At 42.4% G+C, this 23,468-nt stretch overlaps 2 protein-coding genes and 1 non-coding gene across 6 annotated transcripts; all 3 read right to left on the bottom strand.

The window, feature by feature from the left end:
• Positions 1 to 139: 139 nt before the first annotated feature.
• LOC105017865 (WD repeat-containing protein 37) lies at positions 140 to 16,926 on the bottom strand. Of its 4 annotated transcripts, none has more exons than XM_020045407.3 (16): positions 16,753 to 16,926; positions 15,729 to 15,901; positions 13,829 to 13,925; positions 13,389 to 13,484; positions 13,159 to 13,223; positions 12,790 to 12,882; positions 9,590 to 9,725; positions 8,547 to 8,618; positions 8,142 to 8,186; positions 7,977 to 8,053; positions 7,633 to 7,870; positions 7,224 to 7,365; positions 4,262 to 4,396; positions 3,911 to 4,025; positions 3,081 to 3,227; positions 140 to 2,826 (listed from the first exon to the last, which is right to left on the bottom strand). In XM_020045407.3, the coding sequence occupies exons 2-15, from the start codon at positions 15,864 to 15,866 to the stop codon at positions 3,096 to 3,098; spliced, it is 1,581 nt and encodes a 526-aa protein (XP_019900966.1). In that variant the 5' UTR covers positions 15,867 to 15,901; positions 16,753 to 16,926; the 3' UTR covers positions 140 to 2,826; positions 3,081 to 3,095. The 4 variants fall into 4 exon arrangements, with proteins under 4 accessions (XP_019900966.1, XP_019900967.1, XP_010881129.1 ...); XM_020045408.3 differs by having other exon boundaries at positions 7,633 to 7,867; XM_010882827.4 differs by lacking the exon at positions 12,790 to 12,882 and having other exon boundaries at positions 16,753 to 16,924.
• Positions 16,927 to 17,163: 237 nt separating this feature from the next.
• On the bottom strand, positions 17,164 to 22,607 carry gtpbp4 (GTP binding protein 4). The gene is made up of 17 exons (XM_010882850.5): positions 22,495 to 22,607; positions 21,983 to 22,153; positions 21,789 to 21,892; positions 21,554 to 21,690; positions 21,277 to 21,377; positions 20,851 to 20,943; positions 20,559 to 20,750; positions 20,008 to 20,073; positions 19,793 to 19,882; positions 19,590 to 19,700; positions 19,380 to 19,457; positions 19,140 to 19,191; positions 18,935 to 19,035; positions 18,530 to 18,727; positions 18,380 to 18,445; positions 18,128 to 18,277; positions 17,164 to 17,873 (listed from the first exon to the last, which is right to left on the bottom strand). Exons 1-17 carry the CDS (start codon positions 22,540 to 22,542, stop codon positions 17,721 to 17,723), a joined length of 1,911 nt encoding a protein of 636 aa, XP_010881152.1. The 5' UTR covers positions 22,543 to 22,607; the 3' UTR covers positions 17,164 to 17,720.
• Positions 20,157 to 20,338, bottom strand: LOC114838876. Its single transcript, XR_003781682.1, has one exon. It is a non-coding gene; the product is annotated as a small nucleolar RNA SNORA81 (small nucleolar RNA).
• Positions 22,608 to 23,468: the final 861 nt, after the last annotated feature.

Below are 23,468 nucleotides of genomic sequence, written 5' to 3'. Positions count from 1 at the left end.
CATTTGCTCTGTCTTTGTTTTCTGACAACTGGACAATAAACTGAACCACTGAATCCCATCATCTCACTAATCTGATTGAATGGTTATTAGGAAAGCAAACATGCAAAGCTCTTCCAAGAGGATACAATTGGATTAAATGTAATGGTGCAACATTTTATTTCACAAGTTGTTGTTCCTTATACAATCGCCATCTCACTCACACAACGTCAGCAAAATGTTCATTTTATGACATGTGAATTGTTGTTGCTTTTGTTCAAATAAACCACTTTTACCACATACAACATCATTAGCTAAGTAAACACCAACTTCCATCATTTTACAAAGGTTTCTGTTGCTTTCTGTTCATCAACCTAAAACCATTGCGAAGTTAATAAAACAAGCGGTAACAACCGAAACAGCACCCTACTCCATTTGTAGTGCACTACCATTGAACGGGATGCCATTTGAGACCAAAGCAAAGAACAGAGAAGCAGATTCACATGACCAAATGAAAAACAAGCCTGAATTTTAAAACAACCTGTAAAGGGAACATAAAAGAGGAAGGTGACGAACACATTCGCTGGTTGATATTCCAGGCAATTCAAGTCGAAACGGTTTGCACCTCAATCAGGGCTGACAATCCTGGACGGGACGGCCCATTATTTCACCCTCTCAGCAGTCCACCATCATCACTGACTCGGTGAATCGAGTACTTCAGGTTGTGACCCAGTCAGTGGTGGCTGTGTCACATTATATCATTGGCTCATTCTAATGTTTGGAATGGAATAAATGAAATTAAACACAAGCAACTTCTGCATTCCATCTATTTGACATGGTTCCATTTATTGCATGCTTGTCACTTTCATAAGCCATCTTCCCCTCACCAGCCTTCACTGAAGCTACTCATGCTTAAGAATGTGTGACACAATCTGGAGAAGGACTGGACATCCAGGATGTAAATGACACAGTAAAAATAATTACAGAAATCAGTGTTTGAGGTTTGTGCAAAACCTCTACAGATTGAAGAAACAATACGTTAGTCTTTGAAACCTACCAAGCCAATGCAACTGATTTAACTGAACAGTGTGAATTAGTAGAAATGAAGAAAGTGCACCCACTCCGTAATAAACGTAAAAGGCTAATAAAATCTGCAGCAGGAAAACACTATTAAGCCAAATGGCCACTTTGAATATATCTGAATATATTACATTTAATTGGCACCAGATGTGACATTCAATGTGGATGGAAAGTTATGCTCACTTAAAAATGGGGGCTTCTTATACACGTGCCTTAGCACCTTTTGATACATATACAATAACACTTCAATTTGGCAAAAAATATGTTCAATTTTGCCGTTATTGTATTACTACCAATGTACTTGTTAGAAGTTGTCAAAACATTACGCATATCTTATCTTCCACAGAAGCATTTACTACTGCAATAAAGCTGGCTTGTCAATTACACTCATGATATACATATTTTAGATGAATCATTTTGGGTTCTTTTTTTGGGGGGGCGAGAGCAGGAACGTTGCCAAGTCAACGGTCTGCCATGTGGATTACAATTACACTCAAAATGTTAAAGCTCAACATCAATTGTCTTCATGTAAAAGGACACGGGTACTTCATGGCATCACACTGTTTGCTGAAAACACTTGACAACAATCTCTTCTTTTAGGTTTCTATATGCAGTCGGATGTTTTAGCAGCAGATATTAACACCATAACCACCAAGCATGTTACAACGACTGCGTTAAAAAGCGCTTGCAAACAGATTTCCACTTACGCAAAGGAAGTACCATGTGGTAACAGATATGACTGCTTATTGACTCTGTAACAGGTTTGCAGCACTGACTAATGGCACAGTTGAAATATTCTAAGAAACACTTTACCCGTCAATATTGTTGGTAAACTCTACATCTAAAAGGATTTCGTGGCAGTCTAGGACTTATTTATGATTCTTATACACAAGTAAAGCACCTATTGAAAATGGTGAAGACGACTCACCTTGACCTCTTAGACACGGGGCGTTCACACAACCCAACTCCAATGATACAACACATTCTCTAGGACTAGGATTCTGTACAAGAGCTCCTGTGGTTCTTAGGATAAAATGGTTTTATAAAAATAACCCAAAAAAAACATGTTCAAAAGGTGACCCACATAACGGCCCAGGCAGTGTGGGTTCATGATTCGGTGCTCAACGGACCAGCGGTAGCCATTAACGGCCCTTGAACACCTTGTCAAAGTGTGGCACCGCTGATTACAGCGGAGAGATAGCCTGGCGAGCTACATCAGAGCAGGTCAGATGGGTAGTAAGCAGACGCGCCAGAACACGTCCTTGTGAAATGCTCCATTAGTCTCATCGCCTAAGTCAAACAATCAAAGTGGAACCGACCAGTTCTGAAATAAAACCTACTACATTAAGACCCCTAGTAAATCAAATTTTTGTCACTGTGCTTTTTATAGTCAGCAGCTGAATAAAATGAACAAAACAGGCCCAACGTTAACATGAAGAGTAGTCCTTCACATTTTCTGTACATAATGGGCAAGTTTGGAAAAACCACCACACCACAGAGCAAACACACACACTTACATCTGTATGTAGTTGGGTATGTATATTCAGACCATGCAGACCAGACCACCTTCAGTGTGAGAAGAACATGACTGACAAAGAGAGAGTAAGAGAGAGAGCAAGAGAGAGAAAGAGAGGCCGGGCGTGGCCCTCGGTCAATCTTCTCCCCCAACCTGCCTGAGGGAGTCCCACACATCAGAGCCCTTAAGATTGGGCTCAAAGAGCAGTTGGGCCAGGCTGGTACCAGGCTGGGGGCTCTGGACTCACTCTGGACCTGTTGGTTAAGCAGCAAAATAATGAAACTATACAGACATATTTTGGCCACGTGCACAAGCACTGGTTCCCATCCATTACTGCATGGTTGAGAACAATGATAACCATCTTCACATCAATAGAATTTGTCACAACCCGATGTCCAGGGTGAAGAGTAGAATAAGGAATACGACACACGGGGGGTGAATAACTATACCTAAAGCCCCTAAAAGAACAAAGAGGAAAAGAAAAGCTAGCAAGTTTGCAAAAACGAACCTATGTGGGCTAGGCTCATTTCTCCTGCAGCAGGGCTGGGATGTTGATGTTCCATCCGATGGCTTGCCGGTCGAAGCCACAGCTGAACAGGTTACAGGAGGGGTTGTCCTCACACCAGGTGGAGCAGCACACCATGCGCCGGTGGCCCTATGCAAAAGAACACAAGTAGGACACGCCCCGCTAACAGATAAAGAAGCGCAAAGCATTGCCGAGCGTGTATAGATGCAGTAACAATGTTCATTGAACTTCTCTCAATGGAAATGTTATGGATTCACAAGATCAGCAATGATGTAAATCTACTTATTCACCTGAGCACAATTATACTATAGTTAAGCTATTATTTGTATGTGTTTCTCAAACTATGTTGAGGTAAAAATCCATTACAACCACTGACGTCTGTATTGCTAGCTATGCTACCAGCTAATATGAATGGGAGGTTGAATTTAGCAGTCAGATCTTTTGCACCTGAAATGGACAATTTCCAAATGTTATTCAGGGTAAAATATATCTAAATTGGACTTGAGTAATTACATTGTAGTAACAGGCCCACAAACAAATCATGATGGATTGGACAAATACCGTGCTCAGGAGCAGACCCACTGAACTCGCATGGCAAGGCAGTGACTGTACCTCCGGGCCACTAAGGAGGCCTTGTGGTGGTGGTTTATTAAACCCAATGAGACAAGAGGCAAACAACTCTGACGCACCGGTGGCATTAGCATAATAGCTAACCTGACATGAACACAGTGGTACATGGCAGTAACGGCCCAGCTCCAAAGCTTCCACTACAGGTGAAGAGCCAGTAGATCAGCAGGCCCCTGGTGGTTTACCTGTCTGTTGCTGCGCGGGAGCCGTGCCAGCCGTACTCCTGACATGTCAAACAGTCGGACTTGGCGATTGTCGTGAGGAAGAGCAATGATTCTTTGGTTGACCGACACGCTTATCCTGGAGGGGAGGAAACAGGTACAATAACCGATGCAGCACTGACTGTTAATTCCTGTCAAGTATGAACCAGTACATCCAGCGTAATACGTTTCTTCGGTAAGTCCTTTCCAACAGAAAAACAAGGTTCCTTGAGGATGTTTCCCGGATTCAACTTGACTTGCAACAATAACAAGGTCATTTTTATTGAATTCCCAGTGGCGTATTTGGCCAGACATAAAACTCTCCCCGTGTCATACCTATTGACAGCCGAGTCAGTGCGGATGGTGGCGATAGGCGACCTCATGTTCTTGAGGTCCCACACCTTGACGGTTCTGTCGTCACTGCCAGACACCACGTTGTCGCCCACGGTGAACACTGCCGACGTCACCGTGCTGGGATGAGAGACGGAGGAGAGTTCGCTACTGGTTAGTATAGGCAGTGAAATGCTTTGTTAGTCTTATCACCTAAGCTAAACAGTCAAAAAGAGAGAAGCCAGGTGCAACCATAGATCACTCTTGGGTGTGGGGGGGTCCCCACTCATATGAGCTATCATCAGGGGGAGTCCCACTCATCAGGTCCCAGTGATGCCTCTCTGCTGGGCACTCAGCAACAATGACAGATTGGGGCCCAGCGGTAAACTTGTGTTGATGTTTTTTCGAAGTGAACTAGTGTTAAATAAGTGTGTACATGTACATCAAGGTGCCTCATTCAGAATCGGTGCCTCAACCTACATGGGGGGTTGAGCTTACATGGGATTGCATGTCGGCTTTGGGTAGATGTTTTGTAGCGATATACATTCAATCTTATGCCTCAATCACACCTATGGCGTCCAGGCAGAAAGCTTGCAGAACATTTTATGCAGCTACGCAACTACTCAGAACGCATCGATTCTCCATGGATGTTGCATGCTGCACTTTACAAAATGAAGAGAATCATTTTCATTGAACATATTGTGTGTCACGTAAGTACCTACGTAGGCTAACAATTACTGGCTAGCTAGAAGCTTGCTAACATGATCATATAGTTTTTAGACTTCAGACTTCTCATCCCTCTATCAGTCCCATTTCTCATGAAAACTCAATTACATAACTTGGGCTTTATTACAAGCTCTTTACTTTAGATTATTTAGTTCCTAATACATGTTACAGTATTAAACACTCCAAATCAATTACATTTTTCTTACTGGAAACAAATGACCAGGCGTTCAACTTGACAACTGAAATCACGCTACTTAATGTCCATCTTGGTCCATGGTCCTACCATCAGGAACAGTTGATTGTATTGGCCTTGGTCCAGACAAAAGTAGCAAAGAAATTCCTCTCCTAAAAGCCTGAAGCTCTTCAATCAGTCGGTGAAAGCCCCAAACCTGTTTTGGTGATCTCAGCAGTTGGGTCAGAGCATTTCCAAAACAGCAGCCCTTGTGGGGTGTTCCCGGTCTGCAGTGGTCAGTACCTATCAAAAGTGGTCCAAGGAAGGAAAAGCGGTGAACTGGCGACAGGGTCATGGGCGGCCAAGGCTTATTAATGCACGTGGGGAGCGAAGGCTGGCCTGTGTGGTCCGATCCAACAGACAAGCTACTGTATCTCCAATTGCTGAAAAGGTTCATGCTGGTACTGATAGAAAGGTGTCAGTACACACAGTGCATTGCAGTTTGTTGGTATAGGGCTGCGTAGCCGCAGACCAGTCAAGGTGCCCATGCTGACCCCTGTCCACTGCCAAAAGCTCCTACAATGGACATGTGAGCATCAGAACTGGACCAAGGAGCAATGGAAGAAGGTGGCCTGGTCTGATGAATCATGTTTCCTTTTACATCACGTGGATGGCCGGGTGCGTGTGCATCACTTACCTGGAGAACACATGGCACCAGGATGCACTATGGGAAAGAGGTATGTCGGCGGAGGCAGTGTGATGCTTTGGGCAATGTTCTGCTGGGAAACCTTGGGTCCTGCCATTCATGTGGATGTTACTTTGACACGTACCACCTACCTAAGCATTGTTGCAGTTCAAGTGCACCCTTTCATGGCAACGGTATTCCCAGATGGCATTGGCCTTTTTCAGCAGGATAATGCGCCCCGCCACAAAGCAAAAATGGTTCAGGAATGGTTTAAGGAATACAACGAGTTCAAGGTGTTGACTTGGCCTCCAAATACCCCAGATCTTAATCCCATCGAGCATCTGTGGGATGTGCTGGACAAACAGGACTTAAAGGATCTTTTGCTAATGTCTTGGTGCCAGATACTACAACACACCTTCAGAGGTCTAGTGGAGTCCATGCCTCAACGGGTCAGGACTGTTTTGGTGGTAAAAGGGGGACCTACACAATATTAGGCAGGTGGTCATAATGTTATGGCTGATTGGTGTACATTTTCTGAAATATGTACTATTAATGTTGTAGTTAGTGAATTATCAACAAAAATATGTTGACATTTTTTATAACAAAGTTTGCTATAGAACTTCTGCCATGCTTCCAGGCATACAATTTGAGGCATATGTTGGATAAATCAAACTCATCCACAAGACCAAATGTTCTGCAACAGCAATGCTGCAAGCTAATCGCAGCGTTCTATTTGAAATTAATATATTTCCGGTGTATCACAGCGCATTGAATTGCAGGTGTGATCAAGACTTTTTCAACATTTACTAGAACCAAACAAATCACTGCTGTTGCCCTAGTGAGAGAACAATTTGCATCATAAGAATGGTCTAAACATTTATATATGTTGGACATGCAAACATAAATATTAAAGCCGATTGACTGTCTGGGAGGAATATAACCAACCAATCGAATGCATTTTCCAAGTTGACTCAATGTGACTATACTGATAGTGGGCCGAAAATTCCTAAAAAGTTATCAGCGCAGATGCCGAAAGCACAAAGGCGAGGAAGAACTCCTTAGCGTGACACAGGCCGACAGATGATGCTTACAGTTGGTGAGAGAACTGGGAATCGCCAAGGTCACCGGCTCATTCGTTCACTTGACTGACTTCTACCCATTTCATGGATGGCGGGAACCATTTGTTCTGGATGCTAATGATTAGCTGATTAGCTGCGTCCTCAGGCGAATGCCGACCAACTCCAGCCCTTGTAATCTAAATGGACGCATGGCTAATTAAGGTCCAATTAATGTCCCATTACAGGTGCCTGAGACGCTTCCAGCGTGAATTCTCTGGGAGTGATGCAGCTGGTGTGTGTGTGTGTGTGTGTGTGCGCGTGTCTCACTCTGTATGCCCCTGGAACACATTGACTGAGTGGATGGAGGGGTCTCTGAAGTCCCACAGCCGGAAGGTGGTGTCTCTGGACGAGGTGACCACCAGACGCTGAGTAGGATGGGTGCAGCAGTGGGTCAGCTCCTGGTCATGGCCTGGACACACAGACACACACACAGACACACAGTTAACCAGCGTATTTAAGAGGAAATTCCTTGAAAAGTGAGCATGGGGTAGCCAACAGCCTAATCCTATGAGTACCCTTAACACACATTAACGGGACTCCATCCTGTATACTGATTAACCCAATTTCTAAACCCAACTGCATTTCCATCTCCACGGGGCACGCTTCAATCCCAGGAATTAATTTAACAGGCTAGACCGGGGGAAACCGTTCCCGAGGAGAGTGGCGGGCGGCGCACCGGTGAGCGAATGGACGAGCTCGGAAGTCTCCACGTCGTACAAGTTGGCCGTCCGGTCCCAGGATGCCGTGACCGCCTGCTTGCCCCCCACCAGCCAGTCAGCAGCGATGACCACCCCTTGGTGGCTCCGCAGGGTAGTGGCGGCCGTGCGGACGGATGGACACTCGTTGGGCCCGTCCCCGTCGCCGTCCGCCTCGTCTTTGTCCGAGAAGTCCACGTCGTCGTCGCAGGGCGTCTGCTGCGGGAGACAGAAGAGTGTTAGCACGCTAGGGGTTATACGGCGAAGGGGACGGAGGTTATTTGCAGTGGGGAAAAAGACAGGTTCTGGGGGAGGGGGAGCTTACGGTGATATCGGCTACTGACTGCGGGGCAGGGAGCTGCACCATGAATCTCCAGATGTGGGCGGTCTGGTCACCAGACGCTGTGGGCAGAGCACAGGAAGGCCTCAGAAACAACCAACCGGCACACATCTGAACAGAGGGCATCATTAGACGGCTGGAGACACTTACCTGTAAGAGCCATCTGTTCCGTAGGATGGAACTTGATAGAGTTCACTGGAAAAACATTATTATTTTAATCAAGTAATTGTACTACTAAAACACAGAAACACAGGCTGCACCACATTCAAAACCACAAGCAAAAAAATAAATAAAGGTTGAAAAAAAAAATTACACAAAGGACCAAAGAAATGTTATTAAGAGAATGGTAATGAAGCATCTGCTCAAAGCATCCACAACAAAACAGTGGCCTATCCCTATGCTCCACAGCCTGTTCTGACAAGTGTCCTCTGAAGTAGTCCACATAGGGATCGACATGCCATTTGGGACCGCCACGGTTGATCATTTCATCCAATCGATTTGTTCCTACACATTGCATGAACTGAATGACCAGAAAATGCACATAAATATTAGTACCTGATCCGGCATGGCCCACATATTTCAAGAGGCACTTTCCCGTCTCGATGCTCCATAGCATGGCACTGTGGTCTACAAAGAGAGCAATGTAGCATTAACACAGAGACAATGTCACACAAGCTTTATTCTGAAACATCTTTACTTCCTATATAGGGCACCTCTTTGGAACAGGGCACTAGTTGCTGGCCCAGTCAAAAGTTGTACACAATAGGAAATGGTGTGCAATTCAGGAAATGGATAATGGGTTGGTTTACTCGCACTACCTTCATATTGTTATAATCGGTCAATTACATTTACCCCATCTAAGTGTATTAAAAGGACAGTAAGCACTCTGTAAGCAATTATATTAACATTACAATGGCAATCCTAGTACACATCTGTTGACAGCTAAATAGATGAAATATGAAACAGACTCTGCAGTGCATTTTAAAGAGCTATTATGCTGAACATTATTGAGGATTTGTTGAAAATGTGACCCGCTAACAGCACGTCTGGGTAAATCAAATTGTGCTGTTACTCAAGTGGACGTCAGAACTTCAAGAAAGAATCACTGTGGGCTTGAAGCCTTCCAGAACCACTTCCCAACTTGAAATGGATCATTAACATAATGGAATTAATCTACAGTACAAAAATATACACTGAACAAAGCAAGCCATTAAGCTCACATGGTCCATAATTTGCGTTAATAGGCTCTGCAAGATATAATTCAACATAATGGATAAGAGATGAGGCCACCCAAGTATTTTCATAAAGTATTTAGATAATTGTAATTTGTGTACTGAAGTCAAATCGTTGGTATTTGGTCCTGTATTCCTGACATGTAATAGACAAACATGGTGAACGTTTTGCTTGAATTACACCCCGACATGAACTATGTATGAAATCAGCCTCTCATAACACCCAAACACTGAACTAAATGACTTCTTCACTCTTCAAATATTCTAGCCAGTGGAGGGGGGGGGGCAGTGGCATTCCCTCACTGATTTTAGGAATCACACCACAGGGGGGGGGGTCATCGGGGAAACAAACGGTGCCATGGCTACCTGCTGACGCCGTGCCCAACACCACCGGTAGGGTCCTGGTGACACTGAGGTCCCAGATGCCGTCTCTGTGGCCCACATACTCCTTGACCAGCTGGCAAACCGCTCGGGACGTGGTGGCCTTGAAACTGGAGACGATCTAAAGTGCGTCAGAGACAGGACGCTGGCGTTAACGCACGCGGTCGGGGAAACCAAGGAGAAGCTGAACGCTAGCAGGGTGGAGGAAGCGGGGAGGGGGGGGGCAGCGTTGGACGGACGGTCAGCGGTACACCTCTGCAACGGCTAAGAAGCTGGGGGCGTGGCCAGGCAGTCATGGCAATGGGGAATTCGTTCTTAATTGACATGCCTGGTTAAAAAAGTTTGTCTTTTTTTTTGGTTTTAAACATTCTACAAGTGTCTCGGCTTGTGTCCCATGAGGCACCATATTCCCTTTATAGTGTGCTATATTATCAAATAGGGTGCTCTTTGGGACGCAACGGTCATTGTTATTCATTTACATCAACACAGTATCAAGTCAGACACAATCAATATTCAGCATTAATCAAAAACGATTTTAAATGCAAAGCTGTGAAAGACGAGGGGATAAAGAATATATTAAGCAGTAAAAGGTTATTGTCATGAAACAGAAATGATACTAGTCAAGTGATTATCATCAAATCAGTATCCATGTTTACATCTAAAATGGAGATAAAACAAGTGGGGCTTCTGGGAGAGGCGGGCATTTGAAACAAACCACTAAGTAAGTTCCCACTGTAAAAGCAAGAGGGAATAAAGAAGCAGGTCAGATATCTCACCAAAATAATTCTACATTTTAAATCAAAATAATAGGGTTGCAAAATTTCAGTAACATTTCCAAATTTCCCAGGTTTCCCAGAAATTCCAGTTGAAAGACTCCCAGAATCAAGAATAAAAAAGCAGGAAAGCCAGAATCCTCATACTGGATTTCTGGAAATCCAAAATATTGCAACCTTATATATTTTATTTTTCAGTCAATAAGAAAACCATGGAAATGAAGGAGGAAACACTTAGTGATATTAAACATTTAGGCCTACAAACCAAAATCTTAATACCATGTCAGACCCAGAATTCTGGTTAGTTAAGTTGCAGCGTGATTGCAGCAATCGTTGGCTGGCTGTAAGCAGAGCAAAGCCTGCAGCCCAGCAGCACATTCAAACAGAAGAGGCAGCTCTGGACCACTCCAAGCACACAGATAAAATATTTAGCGAAAAACACTCACAGGCCAGTTTATTAGGTACACCAACCAGTTTGCCCACATGTATCAATCTATAAGGCAGTAACTCCAGCTGTTCTGATATATAAAGCAGGCAGACAGGCATTAAGGTGTTATATAGAATGAGATAAACAAGTGATATAAGCGACTGAGCTTAGTTGGTGTCGTGCACCCCGGTTCCAGTTCCGGGTCCTGTCCTGTCCTGTCCTCTTGGCCTTTTCACACATGATGAACAATACAAAAGACCCAGTCAGCAGCAGCTCTCAAAGGCTAAAACAAATCGTCGACAAGAGAAGTCAAAAGGTAACGTCAAGAACTGTGCAAGCTAACATGTGAATGCACAAAAAGCACCGCAGTACAACAGAGGTGCCGAACGGCATCTATGAACACTGAACTATTTGGTCCTTGGGACTAATGGGCTATTTGGTAAGGTCACCGGATTCTACATCCATGAGCAAACGACAAGTCGCTCCAGCAGGCTCAGAATTACCAACATTGGACAGTAATAAGTAACTATGGCCAAGTTATTCGCAGCATTAATGTACAGCAGTCCAATTAGTGCAAAACAGTGATACTGTACATCAGCATAGACCAACAACCTTGTTGAATGTTCCCAACATAATCAAGTACCCATGCCGTGGAAAATTCACAATGTCATGGAGAAAAAGAAAAAGTATACAACCCGGTACTAAAAGAGTGTACCTAATAAACTGACCACGAGTCTAGTTCCTGAGTGTGTCCCACTGGTAAACTTTTTCCTACATAATTCACAACTTTTTTGCCATTTTGGGACACAGTCCTGTGGCTGTGGTGGGAGATAAACCCAACGTTGCAATTCAACTAATGACTGGGGGAAACCTTTAGGAAGGGAATACACTGGATAGAATTATTATCAAACTGTTTCCAGGTTTGATATAGAAGGCATTGGACCATGAAACGCCCCCCACATTTTAAGGTGCGCATGGACTGTTATATTAAATATTAACTGAAATTAAGAGTTAATTTGCAATACTAGAGAAGAGGCACCATCTATTGTCTATTGAGCAGCGAGGAATTCCAGAACCTGCTTAAATGTAACATATGAAACATGCTACATTTAACCATTAGGCAACAGGACGTTTTGGATAGAAAGTGCTGCTAAATCTGCTGCTAGAAACACGCCACATATCCAGGGCAGCCGGAAGTGTATGAGTAAAGCCTATTCAGACAGTGCATAGTCTGTAATGGGCATAACAAATGTACTCATTTTACATCAGTGAACATCAGCCTTTCCAGAAAGGATTAGTGTTTGCTAGAAGCCTTCAATTACCATTTCAGAAAATGACAGACTGTTAACTTTTAACATTGAATGCACCAAACATGCAGTATAAACAGAAAAAAACTAGCTTTAACACAGCAAACCATTACCCTAGCGTGTTGTTAGTCGTGTGTCTGGTAAAAGGCTAGTTTTAAACGATAATTAGTCTGTGTGGCGACAGCTAAAAACCCAGGGCGCTGATGTTCATAGAAGTAAAACCAAGCTGTTCCCTACTGACCACAGCACTTGTGCCACAAAGTAGTGGTTGAGATATGGGGAGGTTCTTTACCCCTAAAATGTAAACGGAATGATAAAAAAGCACAACACCAGATCACAGAAGTTTCATTAACCTTAACCCCACATATGTCCCTTCCCCTAGAAGAACCAGTGACGTGAAGAACCTGGCCTAGAGCTCTGGTGCAGAGTGGAAAACCCATGCACTGTCATTCTAGTAAATATAGACGCAAACAAACAAAATGTCTATCCAAAATAGCTTCAAACTTATTTGTTAGTGAGAGATATCAATTAGTGTCTTTAGTAGGCCTCACAAGTAGAAAACAACAAGTCATACATTTCAATCACCAAGTGTCTTGGAGATGGTGTATCAGCCCCATGGCCGGGCTGCTCATGCATAATAGCAGGGGGGACATGAGGGGGAAATTAAGAACCTGTTACCCTTGAGCCTTCACCCCACAACTCCACAATGTTCCCCACACTGAAGGTGGGAAGAGGTCCACCACCTACTTTGCCATGGAAAGAATGTGAACGCTACGGCAAAGGTGAAAAATAGAAGTAAATCGACCACTGACTGTGACCACACCAGGTTCTTCAAGACAAAAACATTGAATAACACAAACTACAAGCCATTGAATTTCAATAAATATAGCCCTTCATGTATTTTCTCAAAAAAATAAACGTTAGTAAGATTTCAGCTTTTTTTCAAAGTAACTCTTATAGGGAAAAACTAGATTGCAGGTTACTTAACAAAATGACAGATTTTCTTTCATCATCAAGCAAGCCAGGGATAAAGAGAAGACATGTTACCTTGCTTGTTGATGCCTTATAAGTGGTCTTCAGTTTTTGTGAAAGCTGACTTGTGCTATGACTTGCTGTGGGTGGAAGAGAAAGCACATTATGGAAACCAAATGTGGTCTGTGGAGCAAGTTGCCAATGCCATTTGTTTGTCTCCAAGGCCCGTCACATCAGTGAAAGAAACGTGTTGAACAGAAGTAAGGCTAAACATTATAGCATGAAAGAGGAAAACTATTTAGAACCTTTTGCTTTAAGTGCCCCTTTGGTCATGTCTCCTCCATCAAAGGTTTGTCCTTCAGCAGTCAAGCGATCGTTCAGTGTCTCTATCTCTCTACGCACTGTAAATGATCAAACATTCAGGTTAGACTGACAGCATTGTGATTAAACAAATATCAATAAATATGTCCAAATGGTACCATATTCCTAACAGAGGGCCTATTCACACTACAAGGATTTCGTTGAGATTGAACAGACATTTGACAAAGATTTGCTTCTTGTATAAGAAGGTACACTAATATTACTAACAAGACAGGTAAACCAGCTGTCATGCTATTTCTAACATATGTTTGGTGATCATGCCCTTTCACCCAAAGGTAAAACCCAATCACAAGTTTCCACCCCTCCAATGATGATTAGGCAGAGAAACGCCTGAAAATGCGATGAGCCGGCGTGCTGAACTTACGCTCAATGTTTTCAATGTAGAGGTTTTCAAACTCTCTCTCGATCTGACCAAACAAGTCCAGGAGATTGGTCCTCAGAGGTAATGGCAGTTTGGAATCCTACAAGATGCATAAATTGGGGTAATATTTATATTTTAGGCCTGACAGAGAAGAGATTAATACTATTATTAATAGTTTATCATCAGAACCATACTTCAAATCCCTGTGAGAGACTTGGTTGAACTGCTTTGATAGAAAAATACTCCACATAATACATGTGCAAGAAGACAATGGGAATAATAATTTGCTAGTGCTAATGTGACTAACCCAGTCTTAGTAGATGCTAACAAATCTGCTGAGAACTAAAAGGTGAAGGTAGGCAAACTAACAAACCAAACACAGCTAAAAATACACAGGTATGCACTTTACAAGGACAATATAAATTGTGGGTAAAAATGTCAGAACCAACACAAAAGGTCTCTGACATTCTGGCATATATATGACACAGTCATTCCTTTTCAATGAAATGCTAATTTCCCAAAGCCTTGATGGAAGCTGAATAGCCTAGTGCCACAAGAGCAGTCTGTCCAAGGCTTAACACATACAGGCCCATTGTACCATGGCTTGAAGGTCCAGCTTTTTTTCCTAAGGAGTTCAGCAGTGCTCTTTGCATTCACAGGCTAACAGTAACCAGCCCTGATCCAGCTGAAGAAAAAGGACCAGTATTCCTTAATGCACCAATTAACAGCAAAGCAGGCAGTCCAGTTTAAAAAGTAGGCGATAGTGAAAACATTTTCACGATAAGGCTATTGTGCAGATTCAACTTTCTGCAGATTTACTAGCTCAAGCTTTTGGCAAAGGGAGAGAAAATGTTTGTGGACCAACCTGAAGAGAGAAGACTAGTTTTTGAACACAATCAGAAGGGACTCTAGACACTGGGCTAACAATCTGACACGCTTTCTAAACACCTAACTTACCTCAAGGTTTAAGACGTGAAGCAGATTATCAGCAGATTTAGACTACTCATAGTAGCCAAAGTGAAAACAAAAAGCTGGAGTAAGTGGTTTGTCCCCATGTCCTGAACAATTCCAGAGATTAACAAAACTGTCCAGCCGAAATCATAACTTTGTTTTTAATCATGCCTAATGGATAAAGTAAGTTGCATTCTACAGTTGAGCAAGTTGCATTCTACAGTAAATGTTTTAAGTTTTAAAAACCTGCTAGAAGACCATAAGAGAGAAAGGTCCTAAAATCATTAAATTAATAACTGAATAGCAATAGCTAAAGGAACTCACCACTTTGATTACAACTGTTGACTAAATTGCTGTTAACTGATCTTGTTAAGGGGAATAATTATTTGCCACAATTTTTCAGCTCCGGTAGACCGACCCATAACTAAAAGCAATATCCCATCATTGACAGATCATTTTTGAGAAGTTCCCAACTTTTTTATCTTCAGAGATCATGACCAAAACATTCCCGGCATTGTAACTTACTAAGAATACATTTTCCAAATGTGCAACGTTCAGGGACATTCCTAAGAAATTCCCAGAATGTTTCCATCTTTTATTCATCTTTTTGATTATTCTCCTTTTGAAAAAAATCACAAGATCTTTTCAGAGCAAAACAGGTTAGTCAAAATAAAAGATTTGTCTGCCTGTGCAGAGCCGTTGTCCAGGGGTAACAATCCTAGTTTCATATATGTATAGCCGCTGGAGACCAGGGTTCAATAAAAGCCTTGAGAGAAAAAAAATAATAAAAAAAAATAGAAATAATTAAGAACAACGAGTGTCCGCACTCTATGAAATAGAATTTGTCTGCCTGTGTGAATGGGTGGACGGCCTCCTCCTAACGATGACAAGCAAGAGAACGTCAGCTCCACTGCTCTGAATTGTCCTCAGGATCCCACAGCCCAGCCCTTACCTGTCCCTCCAGGATCTCTCTCTGTAAACCTGCACGCTCCTGCTCTGTGCTGTTGGTCCTGCGGATGGACAGGCTGTGGGACTTGCGCTTCTGCTTGGCCTGGCGAGAGGCAGCACTGCTTCCACTTTCGACAGGCATCCCTCCTCAGAGACCTCCAACCTCTCTATGTGGGACTGTAATGGAGGCGGCAGAGCGCATGGTCAAAATTATTAGCCATTGATCTGCTAGTTAACATAGACATGGTATGAGTCATTCTGAGTGATTGTGCTATATACACTCTCACTCCTACTCAGTAGTAGTCATACGTTAGGCAGTGATAAGTGCGGAGGTGTTCAGGTAAGAACGCCATAGAATATTTCTCACATTCTCCACATCTGAACAGCAACCATGGGCATATAAGCATTGTTCTTGATTTAGAGACAACAGTGCCGACACACAGCTAATAAGGATGAACGAGATCTACGAGCTGAGTTGTTTAATTTCATGTCAGCATGGCAAGCTTGAAAACACTTTGGCCGTGGAAGGGGTGTGAAAAATTGGTGGCACCAAATAAAACCAATGTGAATTATTTGTTATTCCATAATAGCTATAAAGGCTAACAAATAACCATTGATAAAGATTAATATAACATCTCTGTTACTGCCTGATCCCGGGTTACTTAGCATCCCAGCTAGCAACGTAACCCAACTAGTTAGTGAGGACAGCTGTCAAACATAACTTGGCTAGCGAGCTAACGACGTAACGTCGTTAGCAATTATAATTAGCTTATTAATGCTAACCACGATACTTTAATATTAATATTTCATGTACATTATCAATTGCGGTCACACTATTGACAACAAATTATAAATAAATTGGACAGAAAGAAAATGAAGTGCCAGCTACTGAGCACGTACCGTAAAAATCGCTACAGTAGGAAGCAAGCTAGTTACATTGAGTAGCTTAGCTCAGGTTTGCAAGTAGAAACCTTACTAAATACATAACTGTATACCTACAGGAACGAAACAGGCTTATTTTTACTTACACGGTGAGCTTCAAGACGAGAAATCCAGGTATTTATTTGAAGGTGCCGTTAAATTTATATTGCGATAGAGCATCTTGCCATTTTCAACAACAGAAATAACCCTTTCCTGGGATCCTTGTTGACGTCTCTTCACTTACTGATAACTACTAGCCAGCTGCTGACTGCTAGTGGCCTTTCCGTTTCACTTCGTCCGTCAAAGGAAATTACGCCCACTTCCGGGTCCCATTCTAGGTTTAAAACCAGATGTTTATAAACATGCCTGCCAAAACCAAGGTTAGTTAAGGCCATCTAGCCATAACTAACTGCGGTTTTTGATTTATTTTCTTAAATATTTCTATTACAACAACAGGCTACGCAATATGCATTGAATTATAAAGATTCATTGACTTTAATAAAGCACCAGAGACTCAGTTCAGTTTTCTATTTAATGGGTTCCCCAACTTCAGTGTACACTGCAGAAGAAAAGATTGATGAGGGGACTGTAGGGTATTATTCAGTTTTGAGCGATACCAGGGAAGTATTTGTTTATTACATTACCAAAGGCAAGACATTCCATAGACAGATTACAAAACAGTATTCCTTTCCTTAAACTGAGCTTTAAATACACCACAAAGGGCAGGCACAACAATTGGAAGCTCTCTGAATTAAGCATTTAAAGGGTTCTTTGAAAAGCTTAAGGGTTTCCCTAGTTATAGAAGTTCAAACAGCATAACTAAGGACTGTCCAGGAAATGTATTTTTATAGAGTGACTCAAATACCCAAATTCCTTGTTGCTTTTCTGATACTTCTGTCGTGGACTTCCAAGTTTGGGCTTCACAGCGCAGTTTCTTTTCAAAACCAGGTATAGCAATCCTACATTACTCAATAACTCAGGAGACATTTTGTTCAGTTTTACTCCAGAGAACAGGTATACAATTCAAACAGAATCTGGACTATAGTCGGAAAAAAGGTTGAATCGATCAAGGTCTTTATCTGTGATCGTTGGTGCCAGACTTCCTCTTGCCAGAGAAAAGATGTTTAGGTTTGAGGTCGAATACATGTCTATCTGCCTCCCCCTTCTTTCCCTGGCGGTTCATGTCCTTCTGCTGGCTCTTCATCAACTTCTTGGCTTTCTTTGCCATCTACACAGGAATAATTATTTTTTTAGTTAAATCCTTGACTAAAATGGGTTGCAATCCATGTAACAATCATATATAAAGAGGAACACTTCTGACGGGGGCCAATAATAAAGAACAGGACACCACTTAGAACATGCAACTTGATAACATTTCAGAAGAATACAGGTCTATAAGCCAGGGGACTAACTGCTTCCCAATGTGTATTTTAATGCCCCTGATTTCACTTCGACACGAAGACAGCAGCCCACGCCACGTACCTTAGGATCCCGAACGCCAGACTGGTCACGTGGGGGACGAGAGGCACTCTGACTGCGGGTCCTGGAGGTGGGAGCCACGGACGCCTCGCGCTTGCGCTTCTTCAAAACGGTGACACTCCGTGATCTACGGGCGTTGACAGCGTAGTGGCTCTGAAAGGGGAGGAGCAGAAATGTCTCAACAGAAGCTGTGTGCAGCGTGTACAAGGACGATGTATTTCCCATATACAGGACACTAAATGAAAAGCGACTTACAGCATCTTTGCCGGTCATGTCCAGGCCAAGGCCTCCCATTTCTTTCTCCAATGTTTTCCTTTCAACCTGTAATGCAGTTTGGCCCAGTAATTAGTAAGAACAGCCATTAAACGAGCAGTTAAAGTAATATTCCCACAAACGGGACGTCACCTTTTTGACAGTTCTGGGCATTCTGGGGCCATGCACGTCCTTTTCTTTGGAGCAGACTATCTTCATCTTCCTCTTCTCTCTGATCTGTTTGGCCAGTTGGCGGATCTCCTGCATCTCCTCGTCCTCGCTCTCCTCTTCTGACTCATACTCACCGGCCTTCACCTTCAGCTCCTCCTCTTTCTCCAGATCCTCCAGGTTCTGTATGGGCAAGGGAGCAGCATAAGAAGAGTTGAACAGTGAAATCACTAGAACGGGCCTCCCTATTAAATACATAGACTCACTAGTTGTGTCTGTCCCATTCTAGGTAATTCTTTTTCAGTCAATGTTGCCAGTACAACACATATTTCCCATACAGTTCAGCAATATATATGGTTGCAGAGATACAAGGTTTCATGCCCCACTCACCTTCATGATTTCAGGGTCAATATAATCTGCAATGTTGTGACCTTCCCATATTTCAGGAATCACGTCATGCTTCTCATCTTGATTCATCAGATCCCAATATTCTATTTAAAAAAAAAAAAAGGAAACAAAGTATTAGAGACAATGGACCTAATTTGTGTGCTGACAATATACACAATATCACTTCAAACAACATCAAGATACATACTCTGGAGGTCAAGGACATAATCATCTCCCATCTCCATCTCCAGATCTCTCTCCTGGAAATCAATGATGGAAGTTGCTCATTAAATAAGCAGTACCAGTAAGGCCGCTAGACATTTACAATGCATTTTAATCTGAAGAAATGTCAGGAAGTTGTCATGCATGGACGTCCTGCTGGCTGGGAACAGAGCGTATTGGGGTAAGGCTCGAGCATAACCTCTCTACAACTGAATCAGTTACATACCGTTTTGCGTTTAGGTGCATCCACCTCCATCGTCTTCCTGCCAACCTTAGCGCCTTCTGGAATGAATGGTGGTCTTGGCTAATGTTGAGAGAAAAGTCTAATAAGAATACCTGAAAGGACATAGCCAATTCCACCACAGTAAAACGTGTAAAACAAAGCATATAAATCCTGCTTAGGATGTATATATAGCATAAAAAACATTTAGCCCACCTTGTCATCCCTCTTAGCTGGCATTGCTAAATGCAATCTGTTGAGCACATCGTGGACCTTTTTGCCCTTCATTTTGGAGTCGACTCGGGCAGCCAGAAGTTTGTCACAGGCCTGAAATTCAAGAAAATATTATTAAAAGACGCATTCAAACAAAATTACAGGGGGAACAACAGCAACTCCCAAGGGAGCTCTCAACAACTCACCTCTGTCTTCACCATCATCACACCCTCTTCAGTCAAAGTGCTGGTTTCTATGACAGGAATGTCCTCGGCAGTAAGGTCTGCAAAGATTTTCTGAAGGAACAAAGCAGGAAAACTCATAAACAAGCCCATCCGTAATGGAGAACAGCAAAGTAACTCAGGGTGAGAAATAAAACTAAAAACAAAAAGGTTTCAATGGTGCCAGCAGCACTACGAACCTTGTCCTCCTCGGTGAGTTCACTTATCTTCTTGATGTCACACTTATTTGCCACAACAAGCAAAGGCTAGAGAAAAAAAATAACACTTTTAATAACATGCAGGGGTGTAACATTTATATTTTCTTTTTACACTCGTTTTTTCCCCCAAGACCTGTAGCATAGAGCCTTGAGGAAAAGGACACTGGACATTAGGAAAGAGGTCCGTCCTAGCCTCGTTTGCAACCCTTTGCCTTTTATATCCTTCCTTGGTGTACCCATGCTTACATGTCTGCAAGAGCCAGGCCCAGAGGCTTCACCTTCACAATGTTAGCAGGGTGCTTTAAAAGAAGGGTGCGCTTTTTAACTTCTGAATAACCGCAGACTGTTATGAACAAGCCCACAACAATCAACAGTACAGCTGAATGTATATAGCCTTTTACAGTGCCAGACTGTCACGCGGCCAGAAACGGCACCCTATTCCCTGTAAAGTCCTATTGACCCCAGTCAAAAGTAATGCGCCATGAAAAGAAAAGCATTTGTGAAGCGGCGCCGTCCTCAGCGTGGGCGCTGACCTTGTTGGCAAAAAGGGGTCGGATGTTGTTGAACAGCTCCAGCTGTTGCTTCAGGGTGTGGCCACACTGCTCAGAGAGGTCCATCACGTACAGCACGGCTGATCGCAGGTGGGCCAGCGCTGTGATGGCCTGCATCTCAATGGTGTTCCTCTCCTCCAAAGGGTGGTCCAAGATCCCAGGGGTGTCAACCACCTACGGCCACATACGGAATTAGCCACGCACGGAAAACGGGTCTTGGTGCTACTCACATTTCACCAAGCTGTGGAATGCTGGCCTGGGGAGGGCATATCACCTGCCAACGGAGGTACTTGTAATCCATGTGGCCGACAAACAAGGACTTGGTGGTGAAGGCGTAGGGCTGGACTTCAACATCTGCTCTGGTGACCTGGGGAAGACAACAGTTGACTTAGGAATGTTCCGAATAATGTAAGGAGATAATAATAAACCGAAATATTTACTTCCATAGGCTATCACCTAACCAAGTACACCCCCCCCCCCCCACCAGAATCAAATTGGAAAAGATTATTGATAATGCATGGTCTTCTATTAACTGTCTGACCAAACAAGAAAACCTAAGACAAAGCCTCAAACGAGGGTTTTAAAGGCGGTAATAAAATTCAGCAAACATTTTATTTACCATTTAACACCATTACTAAAGTTACACATTGAGGGTTTACCAGGTATCGAAATTAAAAAGAATCACAGTAGGGATGAATACCTTGTTAATGAAACTTGACTTGCCCACATTGGGATATCCACAAAGCAATAGAGTCCGAGTGTTTGGATCAATCGTTGGTAAGCGGGATAGATGCTGACGCACTGTAAATAACAACAAAATGTAAACAAAACAACTGGAGTTAAATGGCTTAAGTATAAAAAATAAGGAGACCTGAGACATTATCTGGCACATTGCGCATATACAACTAGCGTACACTGATAGATAATAGGCAATAATGACATGTATGACAACTATTTAAAAGTAATTACAAGATTACCTTGTTCCAGGTATTCCAAGCTTTGCTTCTGTCGTTTCATGATGGTGCACATGCGACCGAGAGCAGCTCGCTTAAGCTGTTTACAGCGGTACAGGGAATCCCCATACTTCATCAGTCTAACATAATCTTTGGAAACACTGTGACAAAAACACTTGCAAGTTAGGCTGCACCAAATCTACCAGCATAAATAACCAGTATATGCAAAAACAGAAAGGGGAAACCATAAACGTCTTACTTGTCAATCAAATTCTTTGCTATGTTGATCTGTCCCAAAGCCAGCTTGTAATGGTCTTTGTCATACAAGACATTCATTAAATCAGCATAAAATGGATGGATATCCTGTGGTGGAAAATCATTTGTTCATTTATTAGGACAGATTTTTATTAATGTGTGAATATTTTTCAGAATTCCAAAACAAATGATACTTACGTCCAACTTGGGGAAGTCTGTCAGAATCTGTGAAAGCCGATCATGATAGTTCTGCTGGGTGAATTTCACCTTGCGCATGTAAAAATGCCGGATACGGTGAATTTGATAATGTTTGTGTATTACGGTAGGTGTCTTTCTTTGGGTCTTTGATAAAGTAATGTCAATGAATTCCTGTGAAAGAAACAGGTAAACACAATCAGTAACGTCACATTGATCGAGGATTGGATGTAAACAAACACCTATTGGTCAATATGTATTTTTTAGGTAACAACCAATTCGGACAACTAGACACGGTTTTGTTTTACTTTTTGACATAGAGAAATAAAAAATGGTTTGCTTTTCTCTCGCTTCCCAAGTTTTGTACTGCACGTGTCTTTCGCCGGACGCAGACATTTAACTCGAACCCGATAAAATGAATGTTTTCAGTACCCGCAGTAGCTATTTTCGTGGGATTAACATCAAACATTTGTAAAGAACAACTTCAAAAAAACAGAATGAATGTAAAAACATACCTTTGAGGTGGGAACCACCATAATCTTCTTAAAATTATAAAGTGCCATTTTTGCGGACCACGTTGGACCACTGACGGGCACTAGGAAAGGATCGAACCAACGAGGTAACGGAAGAGAAGCTGTTCCATCAAGAAAACCTCCAAGTGAGAAAAAGCATAAGGGATTATTTTTACACTGCCCTCTAGTGCTAATGTTAGATTCAGGGATGCCAAAGAATATAAACACGTTTATTTGCTGGTTTGCAAACCGTGGGAGCACCGTAATAATTTGGGTTGACGAGGTCCTTTTTCAGCAAGGAGAGATTATAATTTTTTGCTTCTTGCTGTTATAAATATGAACGCAAACCTTAATGATTCAAGGCAGGGAACAAAGACAGTCTCTCTAGTTCCATGCATTGATGTAATTCTCCCACAACTTCATACATTGTGTATTATCAATTATACTAATTATCAATACATTATACTTTATTTTTTTCCTGTTTGAAATATTTATTTTACTGTGCAGTGTAAAAGTTATTAGAAACAATGGAACATACAATAACATTTGTCTGTTTGTTTGTTTTTTCAAATATACATTGGGGAAAACAAGTATTTGATACACTGCCGATTTTGCAGATTTTCCCACTTACAAAACATGTACAAGTCTGTAATTTTTATCATAGGTACTCTTCAACTGTTCAACTCTTCAAAAATCCAGAAAATCACATTGTATGATTTTTAAGTAAACATGCTTTGTAAGTAGGAAAACCTGCAAAATTGGCAGTGTATCAAATACTTGTTCTCCTCACTGTATAAACAAAAGTTACAGTTAATTTGGATCCTTGTTAACAAGCTGAGGTTGTATATCCTGGCCTCCACAGAAAACAGATATCATAACAAATAATATCCAAGTTTTAAACACTGAAGACAATGTGTCAACATTCTGATTGTTTTAATGTGTGTTTATCTCTTCACAGTCCTTGTTGTGCCATGATG

The sequence above is a fragment of the Esox lucius genome, chromosome 3 (assembly GCF_011004845.1).
Source record: "Esox lucius isolate fEsoLuc1 chromosome 3, fEsoLuc1.pri, whole genome shotgun sequence".
NCBI classification, from domain to species: Eukaryota; Metazoa; Chordata; class Actinopteri; order Esociformes; family Esocidae; genus Esox; species Esox lucius.
The sequence above is the reverse complement of the archived record's forward strand: the minus strand, read 5'-3'. Positions and strand labels throughout refer to the sequence as shown.

What these genes read in the sequence shown, in the direction of transcription:
- LOC105017865 (XM_020045407.3), bottom strand. Translation starts at nt 15,866, where the DNA reads ATGCCTGTCGAAAGTGGAAGCAGTGCTGCCTCTCGCCAGGCCAAGCAG. An exon ending in ATAAGGCATCAACAAGCAAG is followed by an intron (nt 12,883 to 13,158) that starts GTAACATGTCTT and finishes CCTTTGCCGTAG; the next exon opens with CGTTCACATTCTTTCCATGG. An exon ending in TCCCGCGCAGCAACAGACAG is followed by an intron (nt 3,228 to 3,910) that starts GTAAACCACCAG and finishes TCTTTTGCATAG; the next exon opens with GGCCACCGGCGCATGGTGTG.
- gtpbp4 (XM_010882850.5), bottom strand. Translation starts at nt 22,542, where the DNA reads ATGGCACTTTATAATTTTAAGAAGATTATGGTGGTTCCCACCTCAAAG. An exon ending in CTTGGAATACCTGGAACAAG is followed by an intron (nt 21,378 to 21,553) that starts GTAATCTTGTAA and finishes TGTTATTTACAG; the next exon opens with TGCGTCAGCATCTATCCCGC. An exon ending in ATGCACCTAAACGCAAAACG is followed by an intron (nt 19,192 to 19,379) that starts GTATGTAACTGA and finishes ATTGATTTCCAG; the next exon opens with GAGAGAGATCTGGAGATGGA.